The 14,431-nt window shown below is 38.8% G+C and overlaps 1 protein-coding gene and 2 pseudogenes across 1 annotated transcript; 1 reads left to right on the top strand and 2 right to left on the bottom strand.

Annotated features, from left to right (window-relative positions):
* The first annotated feature begins 1,769 nt into the window (after positions 1-1,769).
* LOC138384894 (olfactory receptor 5P76-like) lies at positions 1,770-2,745 on the top strand (annotated as a pseudogene).
* A 5,914-nt stretch (positions 2,746-8,659) lies between these two features.
* LOC138384201 (ADP-ribosylation factor-like protein 5A pseudogene) lies at positions 8,660-9,190 on the bottom strand (annotated as a pseudogene).
* Positions 9,191-9,241: 51 nt separating this feature from the next.
* On the bottom strand, positions 9,242-12,758 carry LOC138384893 (olfactory receptor 5P4-like). The gene is made up of 2 exons (XM_069470552.1): positions 11,794-12,758; positions 9,242-9,437 (listed from the first exon to the last, which is right to left on the bottom strand). Exons 1-2 carry the CDS (start codon positions 12,756-12,758, stop codon positions 9,242-9,244), a joined length of 1,161 nt encoding a protein of 386 aa, XP_069326653.1.
* Between the last annotated feature and the right edge of the window lie 1,673 nt (positions 12,759-14,431).

The following is a 14,431-nucleotide window of genomic DNA, read 5'->3' as shown; positions in this document are numbered from 1 at the left end:
CCTTATCCTGAGATAAGCTTGATAACTGCAGTTATGACTGAATACATTCTGAAAGGAAATGACAAAGTGGAACCAAATAATAAAATTCACGGAGACAGTCTTCTTGCAGAAAGTTTACCTACTGGGAATGAGCTTTGTGGACCCATAACATTCTGGTCTGTGTTCCTGGCCTCTGGTTCTGGCATAGTTACCGGGGTCTTAGAGGAGAACAAGATGATTTGTCTCTGACTGTCCTGTGAATTTCTCTGTGAGGTCACAATAATTGATTCATTTTGCTGGGATGAGCAGAATTTCTAAATTCCTTAGGGACTGAGCGAAACAAAAGTAAGGAATAATTTCTGGGAAGATAATCCAATTTAGGGTGTCACTGAGACTGTGGAGGGAAACCTTTTCAGTGACTTGTTTGTGGTCTCACTCACAACCTACACAGGAAGCTCCAGGGTATCTGACTGTCTCTCCCCTTAAATGTTGACTAGCACTTGGAGAGAGAATTTATCAACATCCACATGGTGGTGACTACCACTTTTTTTTCTCCTTTTTGTCCTTAATGTTTCAGACATAAATTCTTAGCTTTTTGCCAACAGAACCATAAGAAATTAATCATTTAATTCATTTGTTTTTTTATACATTCAAAAATTATAATATATTGAGTGACTCATATTGCAAGCACTGTCTAGGCTACTGGAGATGTATGTGACAAACAGCCAGAGATGTCTGCCTTCATGAAATTTCTCTTCTACCATAGGGTTCAGACAATATAACTAACAAGTAAATGATACAGATTATTATTAATAGAGAGGTATGAGTGCCATGGAGAAATAAAAAGTAGAGCAGTGCATGGAAGGTTGATACGCCAGAGGCAGAAAGTGGTCACTGCAGGTGTCACTGGGAACATAACATCTGAGCAATGATGGCAGGAGGTCAGGATGGTTCATGTCGAATATGGTGATACCTGTGAACAGCTGTAGGAGTCTAAACTTCCCCTCGCAGGCATGTAATTTACGTTTGAGGTTTCTGTTCCAACAATGGCAGGGTTGGTCATTTTAATCAATCCCCTGGTGGGCATAACTAACATAAATGATAAAGTGTTAGACATATTTTAATTATCACTTCAGAGCTTACAGGATAACAAGGAATTGCCTCACCAGAAAGTGTGAAAACCCAGAGAAGTAGACCTAACACTCAAAAATGCTTTTGTTAAAAGAGAATTTGACAAGGGAGAAGAAAGTGCTACCAATATGTGCTGTGGATTTAGTGTTCTTTTGGGTTGAGATGGGCACAAGTCAAAGCCTAGGGCACATCCAGCAGAGAAGTCTGATCGATACACCTCATATATTTCCTCAGGATAAGGGGAATGCTGAAGTAACCCAGCCTGGCACAGATTAGCAGCCCTGGAGGTCTAGGGATCTCAAGCCTTGAACTTGGATGTGATGGGTAAGGACAAGTGAATTGAATAAGCAAGCAAACAATCCAAGCCTCTATTATTCCTAACAATAATTATTCAAATATAATAGCCAGCATATGGTGAAAAGCAATGACTGTCACAAAAGGAATAAGATACCAAACATGGGAGCCAGTTGAAATAGCAGACAATAGAAACAGAACCATTAAGATTTAAGATATGGGAATTAATAGACACAGATCATACTATTTATTACTTTGTTTAAAAAGATAAAAGATAATTTGAAAATATATACAGTCACAGGAAAGAAAAAACACTAAATAGTACACAGACAACCACACAGAACCTCATAACTGACGAATTCACCATGCCTGAGGAGTTACACTGGGCATTTATCTTTGGTGAGCGTAGCCCTCAGAGATTTTCACATGGGATCCCAAATGACAGCACAGACAGAGGCACCAACCTCTGTATAAGCTTCGTGACCCTAATTGGAACGAATATCTTTTATAACGTCAGGTACAGTTCTTGCCTTCCTGCAAGCATTGTTTCCAGTTATAAGAATCATTGCACTCAGGGAAACATGATGTAAAAAACAGAACATATTTTATAAATTACATTGACATGGACTGTTCATCTTCTGTCACAGTCCACATGCTTGTAAACTTCCTGGTGAATAGAAATACACCTACCTTGGATGCACCATCCAGCTTGGTTCAACTGCTTTCTTTGAGACAGCTGAATGCTTCCTTCTGGCTGTCATGGCATATGACCACTTTGTGGCAATCTGCAACCCGCTGCTTTATTCAGCCAAAATGTCCACACAAGTCTGTGTCCAGTTACTCATAGTGGCTTACACAGGTGGTTTTCTTAATGCTTCCTCCTTTACCTTTCCTTCTTTTCTTTATTATTCTGTGGACCAAATAGAGTCAATCATTTTTTCTGTGATTTTGCTCCCTTAATTGAACTCTCCTGTTTTGATACTAATGTCCCTGCATCTGTTTCCTCATTTACTGCTGGCTCCATCATTGTGGTCACTGTGTTTGTCATAGCTGTCTCCTACATGTACATTCTCATCACCATCCTGAAGATGCGCTCCACTGAGGGGGCCACAGGCCTTCTCCACCTGCACCTCCCACCTCACTGCGGTCACTCTGTTCTATGGGACCATTACATTCATTTATGTGATGCCCAAGTCCAGGTTCTCGACTGACCAGAACAAGGTGGTGTCTGTGTTCTACATGGTGGTCATCCCCATGTTGAACCCCCTCATCTATACTCTCAGGAAGAAGAAGATTAATGCGGCTCTGAAGAGAGAGCTTGGAAGAAAAATATTTTCTTAATGACACCTGTTATCTTATAGGATTTGATATAATAATATCCCATAGATATAATAATAAAAGAAAATGTTCTGTATTTAAAATATAGCTGACCATACATCATCAGCCAGTGTGGAGATATTTTTTAGTAGTGGATGTATTCTTAGATATTAAATAGTAAATCAGAGGCCCATAGTGTGTTTCCTCTAATAAAATTAAGTTAAATTTATAATTAGGATCAACTAATAATCTGCTGAAAATTCTTTTTAAGTTGTATTCATATATTTCAAAAGTAGTTATTGGCCAAAATTTGATTTAAAGATGTGTGAACCAAAGAGACAAGTCACCTGCTCCCTATGTACCTAACAGACATTGTTGATAGAATGGTAGGAAAAGTTGAGCAAATAATTTTGTTTATAATGGGAAAATATAGTAGTCACATAGCAATAACTGGCCTATAATATTTCCAAAAAGCAACTGGACACAATTACCATTTTCTTTTCTTTTCTTTTTTTCTTTGAGACAGAGTCTCACTCTGTCACCCCAGGTAGAGTGCAGTGGTGTCATCTTAGCTCACTGCAACCTCAAACTCCTGGGCTCAAGTGATCCTCCTGCCTCAGCCTCTTGAGTAGCTGGGACTACTGGCAAACACCATGACATCCAGCTAATTTTTCTATTTTTTTAGTAGAGAGGTGTCTCACTGTTGCTGACAGTGGTCTCAAACTCCTGAGTTCAAGGGATCCTCCCACCTCAACCTCCCAGAGTGCTAGAATACAGGCATGAGCCACTGCCCTTGGCCCACAATTTTCATTTCTTTCATCGGGGCCCAGTGTTACTCCCTGTTACGCTGCTCTGTGTCTGTTAGCTCTGCCTTCTGGCCTTTGGTTCCATCCTCTGGATCACCCTTCCTTTTCCGGAAAAACGTTGCCCATGGTATAGCTGAGTAGTTTTCTTGGCCTATTTCCTGACCGTTGTAGGGTAAGAGTCCACAGACCTTTCACTTTGCACTGTCCCTGTCCCTTTCAGTACAAGCTGATGTATTTTCTTCAAAAACATTGTGAGAGTCATCAGAGAAATGAAAATACATCTCCATGAGGTACTATTTTACACCCACTTGTATGTTTAGAAACAAAAAGTAAGACAATAAAAAGTGTTGAGAATGTGGAAAATTGGAGCCCTCTTACACTGCTGGAGGGAATGTAAAATGGTGCAATCATTTTAAAAACAGTCTTGCAATTTCTCTAACTATTAAAAATAGAGTTACTGTATGATCCAGCAATTCCACTTCTACATAGATACCCAAGAGAATAAAAACGTATTTCCACACAAAAATATTTTCCTCACTGTTCCTCAATCACTCATCGCCTACTACTGTTGAACAGAGAAGTATTTTAGCTCACAGAGTAAATCAGGGTTGGACATATAAATTAGAGACTGAACAATATTGAAGCAGTATTTATATTGATGAAATTGCATGAGACCTGTAAGTCTCATGTAAGGCTGTAAACTTAAGGATATATTGGATAAACTATGGGATAGCCCATCATTTAAAGGTCTGGTAGAGTTGCAATCTGCAGCAAAGGTGAAGATAAATGGACAAGACAGGTGGGAAGAAACCCAAACCAGGAATGTGAGTTTGTAAAATACAAAAAAGGAAAATGATTCAGGATGAGAGAGTGTAGGCACTTGTTTAATGCTTCTGAGATCTGGCAATGTGGTGACTGTAGATAATTTAGCAAGAGCAGTTTCTGAGTGGGGAAGTTGAAACCAGATGGGAATGTACTTGATATGTAACTGGTAGGTGAAAAATAATTTCAGCAAAGGGTAAGCAGGAAAGTGGGAGGACATTTCAGGAGCCATGGGTAAGTCACTTTCGCTGGGTCATTTCGCTAAGTAAATGTAGGAGAACAGAAGATGATAATGTTGGAAAACAGTTATGGATATGCTGGGAAATTCTCCACAAGTCACTCTAACATATTTAGACTTGAATAATTTAGACTACATTACATTCAATATGTGTCTATAATTTATTGATTGTAAAATCAAGTTATGAACTGTATATTTATATGTTTATATTTATAGTATGGTTTTAATTTTGTAAAAATAAAAGTCAGTCCTTCCAAAAAAAAAATGTTTGAGAAAATAAATATAAAGGTGTTAGCAAGAGATATTTGTAGAAAATGGTCTATATATTATTCAGGGTAACCAAAGGAAATAGATGACTCAGTCTAGATAATTGAGGGAAATTTAATAAAGGAACTATTTGTGAAGTTCTGGGCAGAGTTTAGGAAAAGCTTCAAGGGTAATGCTGCACCCAGGGATAGTGATCAGCTCAAAACCTGAAGGGGCAAAAGCTTTGGGCAGTTACTGGGCCTTGCAGAGTTGTGGTAAGAGAACCACCTGACAGGAGCTGTGGCATTTGGTGGAGGGGCACAGCCAACCCACGTGACCCAGGAGGGGCAGAGCCAGGGAAGTACACAAACCTCATTCTCCTCGGCCAGCGTTTCCCAGAAGCCACAGGCAAGGGGGGCTGTTCATACAGTCCATACAGATCAGTCTTTTGAGATTATATCAAGGTGGAAATGGGTAGAAACTGGATGTGGGAAGACAAACAGTAGCTATCTACCACCCTTAGGTTTTTAACTCTTTTCTATAATTATTGTCTGTGTATGTACGTATTTATTAAATGTACATAAAAACTTGAATTCCTTTAGTAATGCTAAAAATGTTTTTGAGTTGTAAAACTAAAGAAGAAGGTAGCAGGAAGAACATTTCTGCATCTATTGCAGGAGTTCCACTGGGATTATATGCACCAAAATTTAAGTAGTGGCAGAAGTAGCCCTGCAAATGGAAAGGAGGTATAAAACTGGAATGTCATTACACTGTGTTGCAGGCGTTTCCTTGGAATAAACTGACCTTGGTAAAGAAGTGTGCAACCATAATTTCATCCCAGTTAGGTCACTGGAAGAAGTGCCCTCATTCAGATATCTCTTTCTACCTAAATACTTACTGTACAACTACTTCAACATACTGCAAAACATTTACTCAAAATTGACTATCAGAATAGAAAATAAGCTATAATTGATTCACATGTGCAAATCATTAAAAATGTTTAAGTTGATTGTGAGGTTATGTGAGAAAATATAAAGTGCGCAGGAAGTGACTCTGATCACACCTCATTCCTCCCAGGCAGGTATTTCTACGAGAGCAAGTTTGTCCCAGTGGTTTTGAGGCTTTCAGAAGTGACACGTGGCAGTGACTTTGAATAAATTTCTTAGCCTTTTCAAGTCTCAAGATTTTTAATTCAAAACTGGATATTATATTTATGCCAATTTCATAGGATTGTGAGGATAATGATGTGAAGATAATATTACATATGTGTGTGCACCTGTGTGTAAAACATTCATAGAGTTTAATAAAGTGAATGAATGTAAATTAAGACTCCAAAACTGGCCAGATCCGGTGGCTCGTGCCTGTAATCCTAGCACTCTGGGAGGCCAAGACAGGAGTATTGCTTGAGCTCAGGGGTTTGAGACCAGCCTGAGCAAGGGTGAGACCCAGTCTCTACTAAAAATAGAAAAATTAGTCAAGCATCGATGTTTGCCTGTAGTTCCAGCTACTCAGGAAGCTGAGGCAGGAGGATGGCTTGAGTCCAGGAGTTGGAGGTTGCACTCAGGTAAGATGCTAAAACGATGCCACTGCAGTCTACCCAAGGCAACAGAGTGAGACACTGTCTCATAATAAATAAATAAATAAGGGAACTGAACCTCCTTCCTCACTCCCCCCTTCTTATTAAAAACAAAGCAAAAAAAAGAACAGTAAATTAAACCCAAGTAAATAAAGAAAAACTAATAAAAATGAATAAAAATTTAAGAAATAGAAAATTGGTATACAACACAGAAAAGCATAAATCAAAAATTTTATTCTTTGAAATGTTAATAAAATTGATATACCTCTAATATTCTGATAAGACCTAATAAAATACAGAAATTACAACATCAGGAGTGAAATGATGACATTATAGATCTTACTGAAAATAAAAAATAAGAAGGTATGATTTTGAAATAGAAGTGATCTGGAAAACTATTTTTAAGAACACCTTACCAAAAATGACATAAAAAGAAATTGAAAAACTGAATATGCCTTTACCCATTAAAGAAAATAACTCTTACAGTGACTTTTACACAAAAGTGGAAGGCACAAATGGCTTCAATGTTAATTTCATACAACTATTTAGGACATAAATATCACCAATCCTGTAAAAAGTTCTTCTGAGAAAAGATAGCAAAGAAATCCTTTCCAAGTCATTTTTATAGCCCAACCTGAAAATTTCGTTTCAAGAGTGGAAAATGACAGGTAAAACTTTCTCATGAACATAGATACAAACATCCTAAAGAAAATATTAATAAAAGAAAGTCAATGATAATAAAGTGGATTAAAAAGCAAACCAAGTTAGATTTATTGCAGGAATTCTAGATTGATTTAATAATTAACATATGAACACTAATCAAAGTGGGGCTTTCATCTCTGAATTAAGAAATAAATTATGTAAAAAAAAAACCTTTGATCACATTATAACAAGAAAAACCTAGGCAAAATAAAAATCACATTTATGTATGCAATAAACCAAGGATAGGGGATTCATGGAAACTTTGATGAGCTCATATCTACATAGGTGAGCAGTTTGTATACCTGAGAGCAGGTGAGTAGTTTGGCCTGCCACACACTGGGAGACTGAAGGAGTGAGGAGGAATCAGCCAGTCCTTGGATGACATTGCAGACCGCCTGGACAGGTAGAAATTTAGAAGAAATGCAAATCAAGAAAAAATCATTTCACCCCACAATAGCCTCCAAGAAATTTACCTAGAAATGAGCAACAGAGGAAGAGCTGGTCCAAAGAGAGAAATCACATAGTCCCACACATTCTCACAGTAAGTAGATTTGTGGGCCTTGCCTGTGTTGAATTCATAGGTAATTAAAACAAACAAACAAATAAAAACCTAAAGTTTCATCCCAAGCCTGAATTTCAAAAGTATAAAGCTTCTAGAACAACACATGAGAGAATATTGTGACCTTGGATTAGGAAAAGATTTCTTGAAGTTGTCACCAAAACATTAAACATTAAAGAAAAGATTGTTAAATTAGATTTCCTTAAAATTAAAAACTTTTGTTCATCAGAAAATACAATTAAGATTGTGACAAGAAAAACTTCAGAATGGGAGTATACTTTTATTTATTTATTTACTTATTTTTTCAAGCTTTTTTCTTTTCCTTTTTTTTTTTTTTTTAGAGCAGCTCAATGATTTTGGGGGTTGGTTAATACAATACAGAGAACATAAGGGTAGAGTACAAAGTGGCACTTAACACCAATGCCAGTACTTATCTCATTATGGTTATAACTAAGGATATTATTAATTTTTGTATTATTTGCTTTTCTTTAGACATAAATCAAAGCCATTAACTTGAACGTGAGGTATATACACAATACATACACCACCTTAAACAAAAATAAAGTAACATTACATTTTAAAATATTGGAAACTGAATATCTGTGCTGATTTGTATTTTGACTTAATGGAACAAGAAGAGAACATTCGACTAGGGAGGGTTATACTGATAATAAAGCTCTTAAAGTTCCAAATGTCTTCCTCTCCCTTTTACTTACCACTGGGTACACAATGTCCTGAGAGGATTCAATATGAGAAAAATGTCAATCACAACTTTAATAACTTACTTTGGAAGGAACTAATGAGAAAGCAAATTGGAAGGTGAGACTTCATCTTTGATTTCAAATAAGTGGTCTTAATTTTTCTTCTTATAGAAAAAGTTTAAATCAGTTTATTATAAATATATCTAAACCATTAATTTTTGCAGCTTTCAGGTAAAGTCCAGCACTTTATTTACACAAAGTCTATGAGAAGAGGTCAGTAGAGATCATCTAAAGTCGTGACATCATCCATTCAAGTCCTTGGCACAATCCTTCACCAGTAAGAGCACAGCATGCCTGGATGTGCCACTGGTGATCTTTGATAGAAGTTAGCTTCAAAAACTGGGAGATTTCTGCTACAGTCATACATTCTTTAACATCTTGTTTATTAGCAAAAATCAGCAATCCAGCTTTCCTTAGGTCCTCATGTGCTAACATTTTATAGAGTTCTTCTCTAGTTACAGAAATCCTCTCTCTGTTTGTACTGTCCACAACAACTATTACAAACTCTGTGTTAGCATAGTAAGTGTTCCAGGAAGAACGAAGAGATTCTTGGCCACCAATATCCCACATTAGGAAACGTGTATTATTAATCACTATCTCTTCTACATTACTTCATATTGTAGGGGATGTATGCACAACTTCATTCACAGAAAATTGGTAAAGTATAGTAGTTTTTCCTGCATTATCCGGCCCAACAATGATAACTTTGTGCTCCTGGTGATCGAACAGTCTCCATATCCCAGGGAACAGAATTCCCATTCTAGGCCAGCGGAGCCCCCTCCAGCACCCGGCCGCCTGGCCTCCCCTGGCTCAGGCTGAGGGGGAGGAAAGGGACGCGCTGGAGCCTCCGCCTCTGCTGCTACTCCCGCGCTGGCCGCTGGCCGCTGGCCGCTTCCAGGGAACCGGAGGGAGTCCAAGCCCAGGTCGCCCTGCAGCGCGCGAGGGCCCGCCGCTGCCGCCGCGTTGTCTGCGACGGGCCTGGCGGGCCACCGTCCGCCGCCAGCTCCTCTCAGGCGGCAGAGGTGGAGGGAGTATACCTTTAAAATACACAAACCTGGGCCGGGCGCGGTGGCGATCGCTCCAGGTCAGGAGTTCAAGACCAGCCTGAGCAAGAGCGAGACCCCGTCTCTACTACAAATAGAAAGAAATTATCTGGCCAACTAAAATATATAGGGAAAAAAATTTGCCGGGCATGGTGGCACATGCCTGCAGTCCCAGCTACTCGGGAGGCTGAGGCAGTAGGATCGCTTAAGCCCAGGAGTTTGAGGTTGCTGTGAGCTAGGCTGACGCCACGGCACTCACTCTAGCCCGGGCAACAGAGCGAGACTCTGTCTCAAAAAAAAAAAAAAAAAAATACACAAATCTGACAAAGGACTCAGGACAGATTGTTCAGACTGGGGGGGATGGGGGTGGCGGGGGGGGATGGGTGTATACTTACGTGATGAGTGCTGTCTGGGGAATGTGATGAGTGCTGTCTGGGGAATGGACAGCTTGAAGCTCAGACTCGGGGGAATGGGGGGCATGGGCAATATATATCACCTGAACTTTTGTACCCCCATAATAAGCTGAAATAAATAAAAAAAAGAACAAATCTATAAGAAAAGTACAATCTAAGAATAAAACTGGCAAAAGACCTGAAAAGACATTATACAAAAGAGGAAATACAAATGGCTGATAGATGCATTTATTAAAATGTTCAATATAAGAGGTCCAAAGTAATGAGATTGAACACTGCCTGATTACTTCATTGTAAGAACTTGTGTCTATCCGTGAATTCTATGGTGTCATCCTTTCAAAAACTGTGGACAAAAAATTTCATCCACCAGAGTGCTGTCAAGGACTTCTTTCTTTCTTTCTTTTTTTATTTCAGCTTACTAGGGGGGTACAAAAGTTTAGGTTATGTATATTGCCCATGCCCCTCCCCCAAGTCAGAGCTTGAAGCGTGTCCATTCCCCAGACAGTGCACATCGCACTCATTATGTAGGTATACACCTATCCCCTCCCCCCACATCTGCCCAACACCCAATTGGTGTTATTCCCAAATGTGCACTTAGGTGATGATCAGGGAAACCAATTTTCTGGTGAGTACATGTGGTGCTTATTTTTCCATTCTTGGGATACTTCACTTAGTAGAATGGGTTCCAGCTCTTTCCAGGAGAACATAAGGGATTCTATATCACCATTATTTCTTATAGCTGAGTAATACTCCATGGTATACATATACATTTTACTAATCCACTCATGTATTGATGGACATTTGGGTTGTTTCCACATCCACTGCTGGTGGGACTGCAAACTAGTGCAACCCCTGTGGAAAGCAATATGGAGATGCCTTAAACAGATACAAGTAGACCTATCATTTGATCCAGCAATCCCATTATTGGGCATGTACCCAAAAGAACAAAAGACATTCTATAACAAAGACATCTGCACCCGAATGTTTATAGCAGCACAAGGACTTCTTTAAACTAGTTCTTTCCATAGGTTGTCTTTGTATCCCTGACTGTTTGCAAAGAGTTATGCTTTCACCAATTTATATACCAGGACCATTGAATTTGGTACTTAAAATGAAGAAGTGACAGAAGTAGTGGCAATGAACACTTTCTTGAGAGATATTACAAAGAAGGATGGCAGCTGTATTCCAGGCCTGCATCAGCCTGGGTGTCTCAGTCAATAATTTTTATGCCGTGGAGATATCAACTGGCTAGCTGAAAGCAAGCTCCACTGTGCCCAGCCTCCTCCCCACCAGCACCGCTTGGGAGACTTTTCTACTATTCAAAGGCTTGTCTGATAAACCCTCAGAGTTCCTTCTGTGCCACCTGGATTGAGTCTCCTGGTGGAAAAATTATGAAACAGATTCTTTTGATTTAGTTTATAGTAGATGGGAATAAAGTTTTCTAAGATGCCAGCATCACTATTTCCAAAGATTATGATAATCTTGTGTAAAAGAGGCCAAGTCTTCCAGAGAACGTGACCTAGGATGTCAGCACTAACATCAACTGGATTTCGTTTGAATACATGATGCTTTCCAAGATGGTAATTTATGACATTTTAAAAAAATATAATACTTAACTGAAGAAGAAAACACAATCTCTAATCGTAGATGCCCCACATAATGACCAGAGGAGAGAAAAACCAGAACTATGTCATCCAGGTATCCTAACTCTAAAATATACACATTTAATTTAAACGCAATAGCTTTTCATAAAAATGATATATTTTGTTTTGTGACTCTATAAAATTATAAAGTGGACATTAATGAACATACTGGTATTGTAAGTTTAAGATAGTTCATCACATAAAACAAGGCTAATAGACAACTTAAACATCCACCACATATGTTCCTAAAACTATTGTTTTACAATTTCTCGACCCGCACTGGGTTTCTTTCAAATGGGGAATGTATTCTCACTATCAATTTTCTCATGGCCTCTTTCACCTCCTTGTTCCTCAGACTGTAGATCAGAGGGTTCAGCATAGGGATAATTACTGTGTAGAACACAGACATCACTTTAATATGATCAGCTGAGTGGCTTGACTTTGGTATAACATAAACGAATGTAACTGTCCCATAAAACAGAGTGACTGCAGTGAGGTGGGAGGTGCAGGTGGAGAAAGCCTTGTGCCTTCCCCCAGAGGAGCGCATCTTCAGGATCGAGTGGAGGATGTACACATATGAAACAATTATGATAAACAGTGTGATTACAATGATTGACCCAGCTGAGACAGCAGGAGATACTTCAGCAATATAAATATGGGTGCAAGACAGCTTCACTAGGGGTGGGAGGTCACAGAAGAAATGGTTGATTTTGTTTGGTCCACAGAAAGTCAAGCTCAATAAGCAGCCGGTAAATGATGAAGAGTTCACACACCCACCCACATAGGAAGCAACCAACAAGATGATGCAGACCCTGGGAGACATGTGTGTGGAGTAGAGAAGTGGGGAACAGATGGCCACATAGCGATCGTAGGCCATAGCGGCCAGCAGGAAGCACTCTGCAGTCCCAAAGACAACATCAGAGCCAAGCTGGGCTATGCAGCCAGCAACAGGGATAGCAGTTCTCTCCCTCAGGAAACTCATAATCATGATAGGTGTGACTGATGTGGAATAGCCGATGTCCACAAAGGCCAAATGGCTGAGGAAGAGGTACATAGGGGTGTGAAGCTGAGGGCTCCTTCGGATTAACATGATTATGCTGATATTGCCCAATATGGTAACAACGTAGATTCCTAGAAAGACCACAAAGAAGACTGAACAAAGAGTAGGATCTTCTGTCAACCCCAAAATAATGAATTCTGTCACCATTGTACCATTTCCAGTCTCCATCTTTCTTGGAATTGTGCCTATTGAAATAAAACCCAGTGGATATTAGAATAAATTAAATGTTCTCATAATTAGTATATTTATTTCAACATTCACCCTGATAAAAATCAAAATGTAGGTACCAGTTTTGTCTATTGCTTACACTTCACAAAATGTTTCTAAACTTGTTATATTAAGCATGACTTAAGAATATTAATGTCCATTATCCTAAAGCCATGGATTCAAAGGGGCCGATGACTCAGATCAGAACATGGCCAGCACTCACACTGAGTTATTTAATCAACCCAGGTTGCTAAATGACACAGTGATGATGTTTTGAGAACCTAATGGGAACAAGAATTTTCAAAGTAACTGAATTTATGCCCCTGTTTAGCACTATCCAATTTGTCTGTTTCCTAGCCATATTGGAGACCACACTCCCCAGCCCCCTTGCAGTTAGGTAAGACCATGAACAGTATGTGCCAATCGGCTACGAGAGGAAATGTGTCTCTCTTCAAGATCAAATTAAATGGCCAGTGAGCAACTCTCTTCTTCCACAGCCATGCATTTTACATGACACAACTGTAATATTGCAGTGTCTCCCACCAGCCTGGGTTTTGAGTGATTATGGACAGCAGAGTATGTACTGAAAATATATTGGAAGTGAGAAATACATCTAGGTTGTGATAGACCACACTGAGTTTCCAGGATTAATTTGTCAGAACAATGTAACAGCACCTAATCTGGTTAATACTATTACAGATGAGCTGTAAATGGAAGCTGCATATAGAGTTTAATCCTGAGAGCAACATGAGAAATAAATCCACTTTGGGTCATTAATTGTACTTTAGGTACTGAACAGTCCTAACAAAAAGAAATACTTTTTATAATAATATATTAAAGAGATATCCATTGAAATATGTTTAAAAAGTTAAGTGTTTGTATTATGCCAGCCATGTTAGAGCAACAGAGTAATACATAAATAGAAGGAAATTAAGAAGTCAGTGCATTTAACCAAAAATTAATGAGTAGGTTTAATCATGAGAATGCAAAAAATAAAAACATGAAGATGTATTTCCATCTTAAGCAATCTGTGAACATGGACTATATTAAAACATTCTCAACAAAACACTTGGATAAACTGCTAGCTTAGATATATTAAGAATGCAGAAGTGAGTTTTCATGTAATAAAGAAACTCCCCATTGACCAAAAATAATGTGAGAGTTGATAATCACAAAACAAGCTGAGGCAGAACTGCAACTTTCTAGAGACATTTGCCAAACTCTACAGCTAAGGACCTTGTGTTGTAATAGCTGTGATGATACTGAAGGTAATGGTTTGGGACCGCCAAGTTGGTGAGTTGAGACTGAGACTCTCATGCCCTCCTCCCACGTGTCTACTCATAACGCAGGAATCCTTGCCTTTAACTTCAGTGAAATGTCAGTCTTTAAAATATCCTCTTACTAGCCAAGGGAGGTGAGAAAGAAAATTTTATGTCTCAGCCTTGTCCTTGGGATAGAGAAAAGAACCCATAAATCTCCTTTCCTAAGAATTAATTATAATTGGTCTATCATGATTTCACTTTACATTTGGGATTTCAATTTACATTTCTTGTTTAGTCTAAAACCCCCAACTCTGAATTATCATAAATTAGTCATGTATTGGTAATAATATAGGATACATTACTAAAATATAT

The sequence above is a fragment of the Eulemur rufifrons genome, chromosome 6, assembly GCF_041146395.1.
Source record: "Eulemur rufifrons isolate Redbay chromosome 6, OSU_ERuf_1, whole genome shotgun sequence".
NCBI classification, from domain to species: Eukaryota; Metazoa; Chordata; class Mammalia; order Primates; family Lemuridae; genus Eulemur; species Eulemur rufifrons.
This window is presented reverse-complemented; position numbering and strand designations above follow the sequence as displayed.

Excerpts from the sequence above, each read along its gene's own strand:
- LOC138384893 (XM_069470552.1), bottom strand. The coding sequence starts at position 12,758 with ATGGAGACTGGAAATGGTACAATGGTGACAGAATTCATTATTTTGGGG. Across the intron at positions 9,438-11,793 it reads CCAGTGCGGGTCGAGAAATT|GAGCTGGCGGCGGACGGTGG; the intron begins GTAAAACAATAG and ends GCCGCCTGAGAG.